The 12631-nt window shown below is 49.9% G+C and overlaps 1 protein-coding gene across 9 annotated transcripts; it reads right to left on the bottom strand.

Annotated features, from left to right (window-relative positions):
- Window positions 1–643: 643 nt before the first annotated feature.
- On the bottom strand, window positions 644–8190 carry KCTD17 (potassium channel tetramerization domain containing 17). Of its 9 annotated transcripts, none has more exons than XM_064155314.1 (9): window positions 7894–8190; window positions 7187–7295; window positions 5416–5507; window positions 4394–4489; window positions 3609–3734; window positions 2861–2999; window positions 2324–2396; window positions 2126–2210; window positions 644–822 (listed from the first exon to the last, which is right to left on the bottom strand). In XM_064155314.1, the coding sequence occupies exons 1-9, from the start codon at window positions 8098–8100 to the stop codon at window positions 799–801; spliced, it is 951 nt and encodes a 316-aa protein (XP_064011384.1). In that variant the 5' UTR covers window positions 8101–8190; the 3' UTR covers window positions 644–798. The 9 variants fall into 9 exon arrangements, with proteins under 9 accessions (XP_064011384.1, XP_064011386.1, XP_064011389.1 ...); XM_064155316.1 differs by having other exon boundaries at window positions 2861–2927; window positions 7894–8188; XM_064155319.1 differs by lacking the exon at window positions 2324–2396 and having other exon boundaries at window positions 7894–8188.
- Window positions 8191–12631: the final 4441 nt, after the last annotated feature.

Below are 12631 nucleotides of genomic sequence, written 5' to 3' on the forward strand. Positions count from 1 at the left end.
GCAGCATCCCATCCTCTTCCCTCAGCCCTTCTAAACACCTTTAGTACGAGGATGTCTCAGCTGCTTCTATCTCCTAACTCAGACAAGCCAGGAGGTGAAAGAGAAGGTTTGAGGGCACAGTGCTGAGACAGTGGCTGCTCTGGCTCTGTTTTTTTACTGCAGACACCCATGCACATATATACCATGGGCCACACTCTGGAATTAGAAATAAAAGTGATCAGAAGGGGGTTTTGGCTCTAGTTTGCCTTTCTCTGTGAAAAAACAGAAAACAACTATCTTGGAGTTTTTATCCTTTTTGACCAAGCTTCAATCCTGCAACTGGCAAAGGTTTCCAGAGCCCTGCCCCACCTCTCAGCTGGCCTCCAGGAGCAGTGGGGTCAACAGATTAGACAGATAGGTGGTCCTCACTTATCATTATGACTTAGGGGTGCAGATTCCAATAAGCAAACCTGCTCTGTAGCCCAGCTGCCTGCAGCAGAGGAGCAGCACAGTTGCAGTAAGAACTACCTCGAGCCTCCGAAGGACAGGCACAACACAAACAGCTACTGGTGGCTCCATGTGACGAATCCAAACTTCTCTTCTTCAGCTCCCACCCCGTTCTACCAACACCAAATTTCTGCCACTTGAAATGAGAGGCTGCAAGGAGGAGCAGACTGTGAGTTTTATTGAGAAGTTACAGCCCAGTGTCCTCGGGCACCGCAGTGAAGCCAATGCCCTGCTCCCTGGGACGGGGGACTTCTGCTGCTACCGGACACGACAGCCTGTTCCCGGTATCAGGGCTGCGCTCCTGTGTCCTCCTCACCCTGCTGACACAGGGCTGCTCTGGGGGACAAGAAGAGTGGCACTAAGGAGTATGATACCCAGCGCAGGGACACCCCACCAGCAGCGCAGCCTGCCCAAAAGAGGGCAGAGGCTCTGCATTTACCCTTCGACCACAAGACCAGACCAGCTGCCGGCAACAGCCAAAGGGTCCTTCTGCAGCAGCCACTACCCGCCAGGGCCCCAGTCGCACGCAGGATGCTGAGGAAGGGACCGCAGGCTGCAGTGGCTGATCGCAGATGTCCCCAGCAGGGGCCACTGTGACATTAAACAAAGCCAGCGTGCTAGGAACGGGAGGGGCCTGGGAGCTCCAGCCCTACACTAGCTTGGGACTGACTCCCCGGAGCACCTGCTCTCTTCTAGGGCTGGAGGCTGAAAGCTCCGAGGTGAGTCTGTGAAAAGTCGTGGGTGCATGTGAAAAGTGAGGGGGGCTGGAGGATGTCATTGTGGGGCAAGGGGCTGCCATACACTGCGGTACAAAAATACAAAGAAGAAACAAAAAGGCTGGAGCAGAGTGTCAGAAGCATATCCTCAGACCTCTGGCTTGCAACAGCTAGAGGAGAGAGAAAGAGAAAAAGCAAGTGAGCAGCAGAGGCAAAAAAAATGGAAATGATTGAGCATAAGGAGGGGAGTGAGGAATGGGGAAAAGGAAATTACAGAGGAAATGAGAACAGGAGAAAAGTAAGAGAGATGGTGACTGAGGGTGGGACAACAGAGAAAAAAAGGAAGGAAAAGTCCACATGGTTAACATATATTGACTCTTAAGAGAATAACACTCAATTCCCACAGCCAAAGACAAGAAGGCTCTCAAGCAGAGGGAGAGAGAAATGTCAGCCAGCTAACAAGTGCCCTCCACCAGGACAGAGAGTTGCATTGAGCATCTCTGGTTTAACAAAGCCCCACAGTTTTCTAGTATGACAGAGGAATCTTCCTTCTAAAGCTTCCTGTAGAATAAAGCCCCCTGGCCTGCTGCAGGATGGCCAGGCATCCTCCCTGAGCAGGAAGCAGAACACAGTGGCTCATTTCACACACAGCTGGGAAGACATCAGGAGCAGGCACCAGTCACTTCTGCTGTCAGTGCCTTCACCACCCTTTGCTAATGCACTCTCACCTTGGCAGAGGTAGTGGGGGAAAAGCCCAGGGAAGAGAGAGCACGGATGCAAAAACAACAGACTGCCTTCTGCAACCTGCTCCCAGACTGATAGGCAAAAGAGCTGTGGACAGCAGCCTGCAGAAGTGATCTGGTACGTGTGTCAGGCAAACACGTGGCAGACCCCCCCTCCTTCCCTCTGCCACCCCTGCCTACTTTGCATTCATTTCCACCCCTCTTCATTTCTCCCAGCTGCGCTCTCCCTTCTGCTGCCAGAGCCTCTGGTCCAGAACTGTGGGGCCTGTTTGGCAGGTAAAGGTACACATAGGATGAGAATTGGAAAAGCCACCTCAGGCATGAGTCAACTTCCCCCTCCCTCTTCCCCTCCCCGAGTGCTACAAACCAAGACCATACCCACAACAGGAATGTGAGTCACTCATGCAGAGCTCAGGCTGGCAGGAGCTGAGAGCGCAGACAGGTAAGGTACCTGCAGAGGAGGAAAAGTGAGGAGTGCAGAGAGACAGGGACCATTCTGTGCCCTGATGGGCAAAGAGAGCAGAGGAGAGGATGCTTGAAGCTGGAGTGTGGGGCAGGGCAGGAGGAAGGCAACAGTGCTGGAAGGAGGTGACAGTGCTGGGGTGGACACGGAGGGGAGCAGGAGGGAGGGTCTGGAGGAAGAAAGATTTTAGTGCAATCCCAAACAGACAAACAGTCTGCAAATAAAAATATAACCATAAATAAACCAAACAGATTAAAATATAAAGCAGCAGCCATGGCAACAGCTCTCCCCTGTCGGATTTATCTCCAGACAGACTCGTGCAGAGGACTGCCCCCACACCCCACACCTGTCCTAGTCCTTCTCTGCTGCTAACTGGGAGCTCTCACCAGAAAGGTGGATGGGTCTATGCTTGGGGGGGTATTTTTATCATTTTCCTCAAGGATTTGCTGCACCTTTCTCCTCCGCTTCTGCTTCGGCCTCCACCTCCTGCTCTTCCTCCTCCAGGTCCTCCTCTGTGCTCTGTGGCCCAGCATGCAGGACAAAGGGAAGAAAGAGTGGAGATACTTGCAAGATGAGCCATGGAAGTTCTTTCTGACACACAAGAGAATAAAGCAATGGTCATGACAGTGGAATAGAAAGGGACCTTTTCCCACAGCCAAGACACCTCTGGTCAAGGAGCAATGGAACTGTCTTCCTCTGGAGCATCATGTCAGGGCTAACCCACTTACAAGTGCCATGATCCCACTGCCCAACTACTGCATTCAGCTGCTAGTGCTCCTTCCACACATTTCTGTCCTTACCTCAAAAGGGCAGCAGGTGATCTCCTGCCCCTTAGGCTGAGACTCAGCAAAAGGAAAGAGAAGACTGCAAAACCTTAAGGAAAATCACACCCTAGAGGCAGTGACAAGCACAGCATGGTTAGGAGGAGGCATGAGAGGAATAGCAGAGCTGCAAGAGAAATGCCAGGGTGACTTGCTAAAGCCATTTGCCACAGGACCAGACACCACCACTCACAACACACACACTCCTCCTTTTGGGCAATAGGTATAATGCCACAGTGCTGAAGATCAGGACAAGCACCTGTATTCCACTGCTGAGGTGGCCCACAGGCATGGTGGAGAGAGGAAAGAAAGAGGGGGCAAATAAGAGCAAAGGATTTCATATGCAACATGATCAGAGCCACAGCAAAGTTGGTCTCACCTTGGCTTTCTGGCTGGGCCCAGAGCTCAGGCCATTGGGGGAGTTGTACAGCTCTTTGGAGACCACACACAGGAACTCTGTCTGGTCTTCATTCCCATAGTTATAGGATGAGCCAATGTTCACAAGCTGGAAAGAATGAGAGGAAGAATCACAAGTATATGTTATGCCTATCACAAGTAGAGGTATGCCTCTCCCAGGAAACCAGCAACAGAACAAGGGGACACAGTCTCAAGTTGTGCCAGGGGAGGTCTAGGCTGGATGTTAGGAGGAAGTTCTTCACAGAGAGAGTGATTGGCATTGGAATGGGCTGCCCAGGGAGGTGGTGGAGTCACCGTCCCTGGAGGTGTTCAAGAAAAGACTGTCTGGGGCACTTAGTGCCATGGTCCAGTTGACTGGACAGGACTGGGTGATAGGTTGGACTGGATGAGCTTGGAGATCTCTTCCAACCTGGTTGATTCTATGATTCCAAACATCCAGACCACTTCCAGAGCGAGACAGAGTCCAGCATGGAGTCCAACCTGTACTCTTGATAGAAAGGCCTCATAACCAAGCTGAGGAGGCAGCAGAGAGAACCAGGTGAGGAGTCAACCAGGATGCAAACCAGCTTGACCTCACACAATATTTTCTAAACCTCTAGAGAAGGGATAGGAGACAGCGAGCATGACAACTCCACAGCTTGACCCCATATTCTCAAAGAGGGTAGGTGCCTTGCCTGGGGATTGTAAGGTATCCACGATCTTTTTCCCAAAAGGAAACTCCTTCCCACTCTCCTGTACCTTCCATACCTGCTCAAAGCGCCATCCATCAGACATAGTAGACACCATCTGAGTGAGCTCCTCTTCCTGGCACTGCAGCACACGGTAGACATGCTTAGGAGGCACCTGACAGCAAAATCGTAGAGCATGATGACAACAGTTGGATGCTAACAGCTGCTGCTCTGCTGAAGAATGAAATGGTAGCACCCCCTCTTGACAGAACTGGCCTTTTCTCCAAGCCTCAGGCTAAAGGCATTTGGGAACCATAGCCCAGCTTTCTGCTCTGCTGTTGTGGGGAGCAAGAACAACAGTATCTGCTCTGGAGAGGAAGCAGTGAGCAGAAAGCTTCCTGCCTTGTCCCCAGAAGACACTGGGCTCGTTTGATGGGGAGTTTGCATTTGTTGCTCCAATGCAAATGCCACAAATGCTGATGGGGTTTTGCAAAGGCAAAGTGATTGTGTTGCTGGAGGCTTACAAGCTGAGGCAAACACAATGAAAAGTGAGCTATCAGCCAACACTCCCAGAAGAGAGGTTTTTAAAGGTTATTGGCCAAGAAAAAGGTGTGACTGTGCCACAGGATAGATTCCTTGTATCTCATTGTCTGCATTTGACTCTTCCACAGACATCTTTCCACCTATTCTCTCCAGGTTTCTCTACAGGCATCCCCACGCTCTCCACTGTGATCGCACTCCCAGGATGCCCCACACCAACATCCTCCTCTCCACAAAACCTTCACTCTATTCTTCTATAACCCACAGAACCCAGCTGCTTTCTTCCAAAAGCTAGAGAAGCTGATTTGGTTTCAGGGACTACATCCCACATTACTTCTGCAGATGCAAAAGAAGGTTGTCATTTGTTTGTTGTAACTAGATAGTGGTAGTCTGATCCCTGCAACATCTTGCTATACAGATATGAGCCCATAAACTCTAATCAGTTGTTTATTTCCACTCCTGGATGCTTCTCCCAAGCCTGATCTCCCTCTAGACTAACCTCTCCCTTTTGACATTCCCTCTTTTCCCCACCCCTCTCCATCTTCCCATTTCTTTCCATACTTGAGTTACGGTGTAGTCCTTCTCCTCCAGGCGATCCTTGATTATCCGGATTAAAGGACCAATGTTATAGAACTCAGCTTCTTCTAGAACCCCTGAGAGACAAAGACAGAAGGACCACCAGGACAGAAAATTAATAGCCTGTCTTTGGTTTTGAGTTTTGTGGGTTTTTTTGGCTTGCAAAAGATCAGTTCTCAGCTTCCTAAGGTCCATAGGGAGCTTCACTTTTTAACAGGTTTCCATTGACTGGAAACTCTTACTGCAGAAAGATGAATCCTGCATTGCATTTCTAATGCTCGCCCCAGTTTCCCTGTGCTGCCTGCTACTACAAAACAGGCACTGTAAGTGAAGGCTTGTGCTGAGGACTCTGAATACTTTTGCCAGGTAACTGGCCAAGGAGAGTAAATGTAGGCTCCATCTGTCCTAGAAAATATCAGCTTCTTTCCTGGGCCAGCTGGAGTGGCACCCACATTACAGCCCCATATGACTTCAGAAGATCTTTGGCTTTGTTCCCTGTGCTTCACCTCAAAACAGGTAAAAAGAGAAGTGTTTTATTTTTTTCCTGTGGTATCAGCACCCATCACATCTCCTGAGACTCACTTGTTTGCTAACAAGCCTTCAAGGAAAGGCAAGTGGGTTCTCAGGGGGCTGGTGAGGGAAAGGCAGCTAGAAGTCAACATTCTCCTGTTCCTAGGGCAGTACATAGACAGTGCTGGTGGGGAGATTGATCCTTTCCTACCTGACACACTCAGATTTCTTTCAAGTCCCTCATTCAGCCAGGAATTGTCTAACAGGTTAATTTTAAGACAGCCTGAGTGTCTGCAGCAGGAATAAAAAGGCGATGTTACGCTGCAAACAGGGCTCCTGTTTATGCTTTGGATTTGATGTCAAAACCTGTGGATGAACTTTGTCTGACTTCAGTACTATAAGAAATGTCAAGCAGGAAACACCTCAGAATTGTGTTTATTATAATTCTGTACCACTACTTAGATATACTTTTGGAATTATAACTCCTAAGATGATTCCAAAGAAAACTTTCTTTGCAGTAGATAAAAATAACGTGAGAGAGGCAAGAACAATAATGACCATGTAGAAACTATGATTGGCAAGGGCTAGACAGCATAACCTGCCTTCAAAATTGGCTACTTGTGAGCCCCTACTATTCAAAACCTAATGAGGTACTGGGGACTGCTGGCTGGTAATGCCATGATGTTACTGAGTCATCCTATTGCCCCCCCCCATCAGCTTCTAATAAGGGATCCGTTTGCCTAGCTTGCTCCACTGGAATTGCTGCTGTCCACAACCCATCAGAGCTTTACTGGCATACATTGCATGCCACTGATTAATGGTGGTCTTTATTGCAGTCAGGAGAAGAGATGAGCTTGGGTTTGTTCAGTCTTCTGGGATTTTAGTTCTAATTAGAAACGTTCATTCCTTAACGGAAAACACAGTCACAGAGCCTTGCTAAAAGTGGATCAGGGACAAGTGAAAATGGCTTATTGAGGCTGAGAGATCTTGCCCCTTCCATCTTGGTGACATCTCTGCTGAAAGAACAGTCACAAAGCTGCAATACCTGTATGATGCTATCCTCACCTGTTCCAAACCCCTTTAGTAAAGGAGAGTATGCTTTCTAATAACTGAAGGGATAGCCCTCTCAAATCTCCCCATAGCAGTCACTAGAAGGAGAATGAGGAACAAGAAGGTCAACAAGTCCTGTTGCACTCTGCCTACCCTAGTGATGTCAAACGGAAAGTTTGTGAGCTCCAGGACTCACCCTCTTCAGCCATATCTTTATCCAGGACCAGCTTTCCGTGACGGAGGAAGTTCAGAATGGGTCCAAAGTAAGTGGGGTCTCGGTCTATTAGGTATGCACCAGTCTCATCCTAGCAATAGAGATAGACCATGAGGAGAAAACCCCCATGGAAGCCTGCAACCAAGCCTCAAATACTCCAGACTATAATAAAGCACAAACCTAAGCAAATATAGGCAGTATTTCTAAGGCTCCTTGGAAACCATATGCCCCTGGGAGCCCTTAACTGAGTCAGCACAGTTTGGAGTTTAACTCCTGTGTTGGTATGCTCGGCATGGCCACCTCAGCATGGACCAACCCAGCCGAGAAAGACAAAAAGACAGGCCTGAGTCGTCTCCTGCAGCTGTGCATGCAGAGAGCCCCTTTAGAGGAGACAAGGCTGAGTCAGGCAGGCAGAGCTCTGAGGCAGACCCAGGGGAAGTGGGGGCGATAGACAGGCAGCACACAGGGGTGTAGGGGAGATGGCCTCTCTTTTCCCCAGCTTGGGAAGACAAGTGCTACAGACAGCAAAGCTGAGATCTGGCAAGGGGAAATCCTTCCCAGGAGAGGGGAGAAAGAGCAGGCGTTTCTCACTTAGTTGCTCGGGCGGCTGTTGGGGTCTGTCCCTGCATCCCTCCAGCCCTCCCCACGCTCTCTGGAACAGGCTGCGGGAGGCAACCCAGCCGCCTTACCCGGTCCGACTGCAGCTCCTCGCCCTGGCACAAGCGACACAGGAAAGATTTCTGCTCCCGACACAGGGTCTGCCTGGTGGTGAGGAAGACGGTGCCCCCCACATTGAGCCTCACCCACTTGGCCGGGGTGCCAGCGGGGGGCGCGATGTCCCAGGCGCAGCGCAGCCCCGCGGCGCCCTGCATCTCCTCCCCACCTTCCATCCTCATCCTCGCACACACACACCCCCTCCCCCGGTGTCCGGGGACTGCCGCAGGTGCTGTGGAGTCTCCTGTGGAGAATGCTGGGATCTGTAGTTTCTCTGCCTCTCCCCCCGCAGGAGCCAGGGTCCTCCCTGTGACGGCCACGGGAGGCCCGAGGGCAGGAAGGATGCTCTGTGCTAGAGGATATCGCTGTGGATATTAGGGGTGGGCAAAACAACAGTTCCACATCGCTGACGCTCCCTGGTTTCTCCCCTGTTCGTGTTTTCACTGACCAAGGGCCAGCCAGCACTCGGAGGGTGCAGGCTGTTATGCAAAAATGCTTATTTATGTCCACAGACATCTCCTCTGGCTCATGACAAGGCTCTGGGAACTGTAGTTTGCAGGAGCGTGCACAAAAGTGTGCTGGGATCTGTAGTTTTCCCAGCCTGCTGTAACGAGGTTGATTTAATAATGGGAGCTGCACCGTACTACATGAACTCAGCTCTGTGGCTGGTAGCCTGCCTGCTGCCAGTCCTAGGTCCTGCCTGCAAGCATCCTCGGAGTCAGGGAGAGCAACCTGGTCCCTGGCAGTCAGCAGGTTAACTCCACAACCGTCTTTTCAGGAGGTTCATTCCAGCAGGCTCGCAGCTCAGTGCTGCACCAGTTGCCTCGATGTTCCTGCTGCAAAACTGCAGACATTTGCCTTCTTGCTAACATATGTAGGGGCATTTCTGAGGACTGTATCCTGGATCTGTATGAAGTGCTGGCAGGGGCAGGAACAATTTTTCTTCCAGCCTGGAAGAGTCGTTGACTCAGCAAACTCCCCATCCCCCACTCCATGCTCTCCTACCAGCACAAACCAGGCCAAAGACTCCCTGCCTCCTTCCTCTGTGTTTCTGCCATCCCTGTTTGCGTCTGAGCAACAGAGAGCTCAGATTTTAACTTAGCTCTGTGAGGAGTTTCACCTCTGACCCAGGCACATATCACCCACCGAGGCTGCTGTGCCTGTCCTGCCATGCCAAATCCAGCCCTGCCTCTGCTGATGGCTCCTGCCAGGCCCAGCCTGGAGCTCAGCAGCTCATGGCCCATGGGACTCTGTTCAAACACACTCCTTGGCACAGATGCAACCTGAACGAGCTTTCTCTCCAGCAGTTCTGTTTTTCCCACTCCCATCCAAGTAGGGTGATGCTTGCCAGCAGCCTGAGCATATTAGGAATAGAAAAGGCTGATGTTTCACCTGAATGTGGCCCAAAGCCTTCCTTCACCTAAGCTGCTTTCTGGCTGTTCCTTGCCAGGGCAATGCAGCACTGCAGAGACACAGCCATGTCCAGCAGACACTTCATTGCTCTTGCACCTAGATCTTTGTGTCTTTTGGGGAGGAGGGGGACGTGGTTATTGGGGAAGGAAAGTGGATAAATGTTATGTTTTATTTATATTCGTTTTCTTCTCATCCTTCTCTCTTACTTACAAATCACTCCCTCCCTTTTATCAATACAGGACAAGAAGGCAAATCACCCAGAACTTCCTTCACAATGAAGGTCTGTGTACTTTGCTCCTTCTATAGAGGAGTGCAAAGGAGAGGAGGGGAGGAGTGTATAACACAGAAAAGGTTTCAAGATTGCTGACCTCAAGCTATTTTAGGCACAGCAACAATTCAGCTGCTGTAAGGTGTAGAGTCAAATAACTCTGTGTCTCTTGGAATTTATAGCAGAAGCTGACCAGCACCAGAATGATCAGTAGCAGGGAGAAAATGAAAAAATATTTTTGCCTACTAATATAGAACAGATTTTGCCCCAGATTAGCACCCAGCCCTTGGATCAGTCTCCACTGAGCAGAGGCATCAAAGATGCTTATACTAACAGTGACCTGAGCTGAAGCACCACACAGTGCAACACAGCTCTGGACCTTGGACTGATGTGATGATTCCTCTGGCTCTGAGTCTAACCGTGGCTCTGCCCCGCACTCTGGTGTGCAAGGAATAAAGGACTAAGTTTGTTCTGGCTGCAGTTTCAGCAGTGAGTTTTCCCCCCCAAAGAAATCTGCCCTGTCTCAGTTTTCTTCTATCAAGGGTTCACCTTGCCCCCTTTCCACGTTTCACAGCCCCTCAGCCTCTTGCTTCTTTTCAGGTCCATCTCTTGTTCTCAATTCCTTTCTCCCCACCCACTCCCATGCCAATACTGCTCACAGGCCAGGGACAGTTTGTGTTCAGAGCACACCTTCTATCAACACCAACCTCCATCAGTGGCCAGCACTTCACCACAGCCTGGTATGAAAGGTTAGTTTGTTAACCTGTAGAGGTATACCATGAGTAAGGAAAGAGGTCAGGGAAAACCACTCCCATCTCCAGAGCTTTCCTTTCTGCAACATACAGCACAAAGCTTACTGGAAACCACTCTGGCCAGGGCGTTCCCCTAGCATGTGAAAATCCTCTTTAGGAAGAAGTCAGCCCAGGGTGAGTTACCAACTGAAATGCTGTGATGAATCTGTGGCGTAGGCTAAATGCAGGCTTGACTTGCACACCATCACCAGACATAGTTCTGAAATGCAACTACCATGCTCTTGTTAAAGGTCCACTAAATCCAGCAGCTGTTCCTCCTGCTTTAATGGTAACTGTATATAAAACCCATGTAAAGCAGAGACAGGAGTAAGCAAGAGCTTATGATGGGCAGCCTAACACCATACAGCCCTGCCAAGTAACCAGTTAAATCACAGGGTCAGTTGCACAGATGAGACTAGAGGCAAGAAAAACTGGACAAGCACTGAGTAGGTATGTAATGGAGCTGAGCAAGAGCTGAGTAAATCAAAGAAGAGAGCAAAATGAGTGCCTCTGGTTTGGCATCCAGCAAGCCTGCAGTGCAAACGTGCAGAAAGCTCCACACACTGAAGCGCTCTGTGCATCTGTTACAGCCTGACAAGTCAGCTGTGGGTACACCCAGCTGATGCATCGCTGATACCACAGAGCTGTTCCTAGAGGACTGTTGAGCTGTGGGTCAGGGGTAGCACAGGCAGTGTCACCGCCCTGGCAAGCTGGGAACACAACAGGGTTTAAACTTGTGTGATCATTTAGTTACTGAACACACTGTGGTGTGAAACACTGGAAGAGACACCATCTCCTCTGTCTATCACAAGAGAGGGAGGACAAGAAGTGCTCTGACATTTTGGCATTAAGCCAGCATCAAACTGGGCAAAAGAAACTCCCTACACTGGACTTTGGGGTAGGAGGAAGACAGCTCAGTGGTAGCCAGCAGAGTCTGACTTGACTGCCAGCTGAGTCAGGCATAGTGCAACAGGGAGAGAAAGGCCCAGTGGCATGCAGGTGAGCCAATCTTTCTCCAGCTACTTGTGCTTTGTGGCACCTGTGACCAATACACTTGCACTCAAACTAGTGTGAAGTCTGTGTGATGTGCATCACTTGGCACCTCTGCTGAAAGAGTGCCAAGAGGAGAAAGAAGTCACGTGGCACCCAGTTGTGAGCTGGCACCAGAAGTGATGGGAGAAAAAGAAAATCCCCTGGAGGTAGCAGCAACTATCTTTGCTGATGCAGTGCAAAGGGACAGTGGTGCTGGCAGAAGGACTGCTTTGGGATTTGGGAGTATTTGCAAGGGAACAAAAAGTTTGCTGGGAAGTGTGAAATTGTACAATTGACTGCTAGGCAGTAGCAGGGAAGGAAGAGGAAGGCAGGGGTCAAGGAGGACACGTAAGGATTACCTTTGGAGAACCATTGCCTAGGCCATTTTCATAGAGTCCAAAACTGCTTCAGGACAGTAGTACTGCAGATAGTCAAGTATGTCAATAAACCAATACAGAGTTCACAATGCAGGCCTGTGATTCTCAAACTTACATAGAGAGCTGTAAAAGCTCCATTCCCAAGTTAGCCACAGCTCAAGGTGACTCACATCCTACACCAAGACTGCTTTTAGCCTACTTTCAGCCCTATTCCACCACAGATACACTTTCCCCTCTCCCTATGGCAGACTTTCCATAGCAGAGTTATGAACATTAGTGATTTTCATTCATACCCACAGTTTCCAGTTCCCCCATGAGACCCACCCCCTGAGTCAGGGACATAAAGATCTGCATAACAGCTATAGTCCTGGTGCAAGTCCTCTCAGCTATTCCATATGTCCAGTAGCATCTGCTATGGCCCAAAATAGGTTTTTACACTCTCCAGGCTTTGAAAACATTGTCTCAGTCCCCACAACATTCCCAGTGCTTTACCAGCAGTGCAAGAACACATCTCAGCTAAAAGGAGGGAGAGTATCAGAAGATGTTCTTGGACAGATTTGTGCTATGTGATGTAACAGGGCATAACCCAGAAACACAAAGTATCTTCTTGGGGGGAGGAAGTTCTCGGTTTCTCTGCTGTGGGCAAACCAAGGCAAAAACAAGCACATGGCAAAACATTTGCCAAAAGCTGAGAAACTGAAGAGCTGCTAAGATTTTGTGGTTCAAAACCCAGCCAGGAGAAGGGTAGTTGAGCACAACCAACCTTGACACACTTACCGAGAGGGGGAAGGGCCCTGCTAGATGTCACTAGACCACGGGGGACAGGGAAATC

The sequence above is a fragment of the Pogoniulus pusillus genome, chromosome 15 (assembly GCF_015220805.1).
Source record: "Pogoniulus pusillus isolate bPogPus1 chromosome 15, bPogPus1.pri, whole genome shotgun sequence".
Classification (NCBI taxonomy): Eukaryota; Metazoa; Chordata; class Aves; order Piciformes; family Lybiidae; genus Pogoniulus; species Pogoniulus pusillus.